This window comes from Gymnodraco acuticeps, unplaced genomic scaffold, assembly GCF_902827175.1.
Source record: "Gymnodraco acuticeps unplaced genomic scaffold, fGymAcu1.1, whole genome shotgun sequence".
Lineage (NCBI taxonomy): Eukaryota > Metazoa > Chordata > Actinopteri > Perciformes > Bathydraconidae > Gymnodraco > Gymnodraco acuticeps.
In genome coordinates this window covers 85,632-88,933 of record NW_022990790.1, presented here as the reverse complement: position 1 = coordinate 88,933, position 3,302 = coordinate 85,632, and the positions used below count along the sequence as shown (strand labels likewise).

The window sequence follows — 3,302 nt, the reverse complement described above, 5'->3', positions numbered from 1 at the left end:
AGTCCTCTCCTGCTGATGTTCAGGTGTATATCAGTATGTAGTGTCTCTACTTTAAAGAGTCCTCTCCTGCTGATGTTCAGGTGTATATAAGTATGTAGTGTCTCTACTTTAAAGAGTCCTCTCCTGCTGATGTTCAGGTGTATATCAGTATGTAGTGTCTCTACTTTAAAGAGTCCTCTCCTGCTGATGTTCAGGTGTATATCAGTATGTAGTGTCTCTACTTTAAAGAGTCCTCTCCTGCTGATGTTCAGGTGTATATAAGTATGTAGTGTCTCTACTTTAAAGAGTCCTCTCCTGCTGATGTCCAGGTGTATATCACTATGTAGCTACATGTCTCCATGCAGGCAGTCGAAACGAGAGGGCAATAGCATAACTATGTGTCTTTTTCATGCAATCAAGAACAAATTAACACAAACGTTATATTAATAGAGTCAACACACTTATTTATTAATATGTAATGTTGAAACTTAATGCAGTTGGTGTTTTACAGTGGGCTTCACAGGGCATAGAGTAGAAATCCACTGAAAATAGTACGATTATACGAATCATCATAAATGCTGTAGTTTCCGATGAGAACGATGTAGACAACATCTCCCTTCTCCAGCTGAAGAAGTATTACGTTAGACGCAGAGACATAGCCACCTCCATCATTGTAATCATTAAACCTCATCTTTCTCTGGTCGTTGTGAAAGAGTTCAACACCCGTCCAAGTTTGACCGCTGTCTTCCCACGCGTTGATTCTGAAGTAGTAGACTCCTCTGACGGGGGCTGTGAAGATACCTGCATCAGAGGAGAAGATCAGTGAGGGGAGATCAAGAGCGGGTTAAAATAACTTCTTTTGGAGCCTTTGGGTTGGTTCTATTTGCCCTCCGAGATCAAATGTAGGGAAAACGAAAAAGATTTGAATGATTTTAAAAAAGTAATTAGAAAGCTTGCAGTCCACACTTGTCAGGCAGGGGCTCAGTCGGTAGGGGCTTGGACTGTGAGCCAAAGGTCGCCGGTTTTCAAGTCCCCACACAGACCTAAATATGAAGTGTGGACTGGTACTTGGAAGAGAGGTCCCAGTTCCCAGTGTACCCTTGAGCAAGGCACTCCCCATTTCTCCCCGGGCGCTGTACTAACTGCCCACTGTTCCTATAGGCTCCTAGTACTAGGATGGGTTAAATGCTGAGGTCGACTTTCACTGTGTGTGCTGTGTGCATGTATGTGTGACAATGTATGGGTGTGTGTGTGGTGTGTGTGTGTGTGTGGTGTGTGTGTGTGTGTGTGTGTGTGTGTGTGTGTGTGTGTGTGTGTGTGTGTGTGTGGTGTGTGTGTGGTGTGTGGGTGTGTGTGTGTGTGTGTGTGTGTGTGTGTGTGTGTGTGTTGTGTGTGTGTGTGTGTGTGTGTGTGTTGTGTGTGTGTGTGTGTGTGTGTGTTGTGTGTGTGTGTGTGTGTGTGTGTGTGTGTGTGTGTGTGTGTGTGTGTGTGTGTGTGTGTGTGTGTGTGTGTGTTACCCGTAGTTGGGCTATAGGCCTGGCCGATATTGGTGAAGACTTTACTGAACTTCAGTGTGATATCGGTGGTGAAGGGTCCGACTGATCCTGCATCAGTGAGACCGGTTGAGAACGCCACCTGAGGACGGTCTGTGAGAAAGAGGAGGATGCTCACAGAGAGATGAGAATTCATTAACAAACTGTCTATTAAAACAAAAAAAGTCAGTGGTTTGGATTCCAGCAGAGATTGATATTTAATATTCTCCTCAGGATACCAGTTCCTTTCTTTAAACAACATGTTTACTCTTCATAATAGTTTCTGTTTCTCACCTGCGTTCTCTCTCTGGAGCTCCTCCACCTCCTTTTCACTGGAGCTCATCCTGGCCTCTAAAGCTGAACAACATTGTTTTAGTCAAATAAAGTTATAATCTCTTATTTTCAATGTAACTGTTGCAGATCTTATTTTCAAAGATTGTTCTACCATACTATAATATTCACTTTACAAATTCACAGGAATATTTTGTTGCCTTTTAAACTGCAAACAAATCCCACATTTTAAAAGAAAACTATAATTATATTTGTCATTTCTCCTTTGATTACTTTGTACTCCTACCTGTGCTCTTATTCTCACTTGCTGTGACTCGAGCCAGAAGATCTGCAATAAAGAGAAAAAGCAGGTTAACAGCAGCAAAATATCTCGTCAATTTGTTAGTACTATTTCTGTTAAACATATAATTGACTTCTCTTTTCTCACTTTTAAGTTCACCATCTGTTTTTTACATTAAACAGCCAATCTATATATTTGTTATGAGTTTCTGTTTCTGTGTTCTCTCTCTGGAGCTCCTCCACCTCCTTTTCACTGGAGCTCATCTTGGCCTCTAAAGCTGAACAAATATTGAGTTTTTCTATTAGGATCATACTAAATGTTACTCTGGAGCTTGACCAAGTAGGGAAACTTTCAAACATTAACTGTATATCTAAATCTAAGATATTATCATCATTGGTGTCAGTGATGATGATTGCATGTATCAGTGCAGCGTGACGTGGCTCTCAGTGTGTTTTACGTCAGGTGTGTCACCTGTGTTGTCTTGCTCCAGCCTCTGGATCTTGATCCTGTGTTCGATGGCCATGTCTCTGATCTCCTTCAGCTCAGCCCAGACGTCAGTGCTCATCTGGGTCTGACTGCTGCTCTGATCGTGGGCTGCTTTCACTCCTTGGATATCAAAGTCCCCCTCTTTCTTCCCTGTCCCCCCTCCATCCTCACCCTGAGCCCCCGTCCAGAGCAGACAGAGCAGCAACGCCAGAAAAACTGCAGCTCTCCTCATTCTGAAATATCACTGTTCAGACAGAGAAGTGAGACACGTCTCACTCTGTTCCCGCCTTTATATCCATGTGAAACAGGTCACGAGGTCGTGAGAATCCAGCAGATGTCTTTGATAACAAAAGTGAAATACATCCAAACGTCCTTGGAACATTTACCAGATTGTTGTTACGCTCACAAAAAGCCACTGGAGTGAACCCGCAATGCTGAACTCTGGGAACGGACAGAGAAGTTATGTTGAATAAAAAGGTTGATCTCAAATCAGGCAGGGTCTGTGGGTTGGAGGCTGTAGCAGGGGACAGAGCAGGGGTGAATGTGTGAGTGTAAATATATATGTATATGAGAGTGAAAATGTATGAATGTAAAAGGAGAATGTATGTGTGTGAGAGTGAAAATATATGTATGTAAAAGGAGAATGTATGTGTGTGAGAGGACCAGTATTTACATAAATGTAATCTATTGATTCGTGTTCACCAACACGATTTTCCCATTTTTTTTGCTTCACA

The 3,302-nt window shown here is 42.5% G+C and overlaps 1 protein-coding gene across 1 annotated transcript; it reads right to left on the bottom strand.

Annotated features, from left to right (window-relative positions):
- Nucleotides 1-496: 496 nt before the first annotated feature.
- Nucleotides 497-2,800, bottom strand: LOC117557057 (complement C1q-like protein 2). Its single transcript, XM_034232739.1, has 5 exons — nt 2,554-2,800; nt 2,089-2,130; nt 1,806-1,868; nt 1,497-1,625; nt 497-780 (listed from the first exon to the last, which is right to left on the bottom strand). The coding sequence occupies exons 1-5, from the start codon at nt 2,798-2,800 to the stop codon at nt 497-499; spliced, it is 765 nt and encodes a 254-aa protein (XP_034088630.1).
- Nucleotides 2,801-3,302: the final 502 nt, after the last annotated feature.

Bases quoted from the DNA above. Each gene is read 5' to 3' on its own strand.
- LOC117557057 (XM_034232739.1), bottom strand. From the start codon at position 2,800: ATGAGGAGAGCTGCAGTTTTTCTGGCGTTGCTGCTCTGTCTGCTCTGG. The intron at 2,131-2,553 runs GTGACACACCTG...TCTTTATTGCAG, and splicing joins GCTGGAGCAAGACAACACAG to ATCTTCTGGCTCGAGTCACA. The intron at 781-1,496 runs GTAACACACACA...CCTCTGATGCAG, and splicing joins GGCCTATAGCCCAACTACGG to GTATCTTCACAGCCCCCGTC.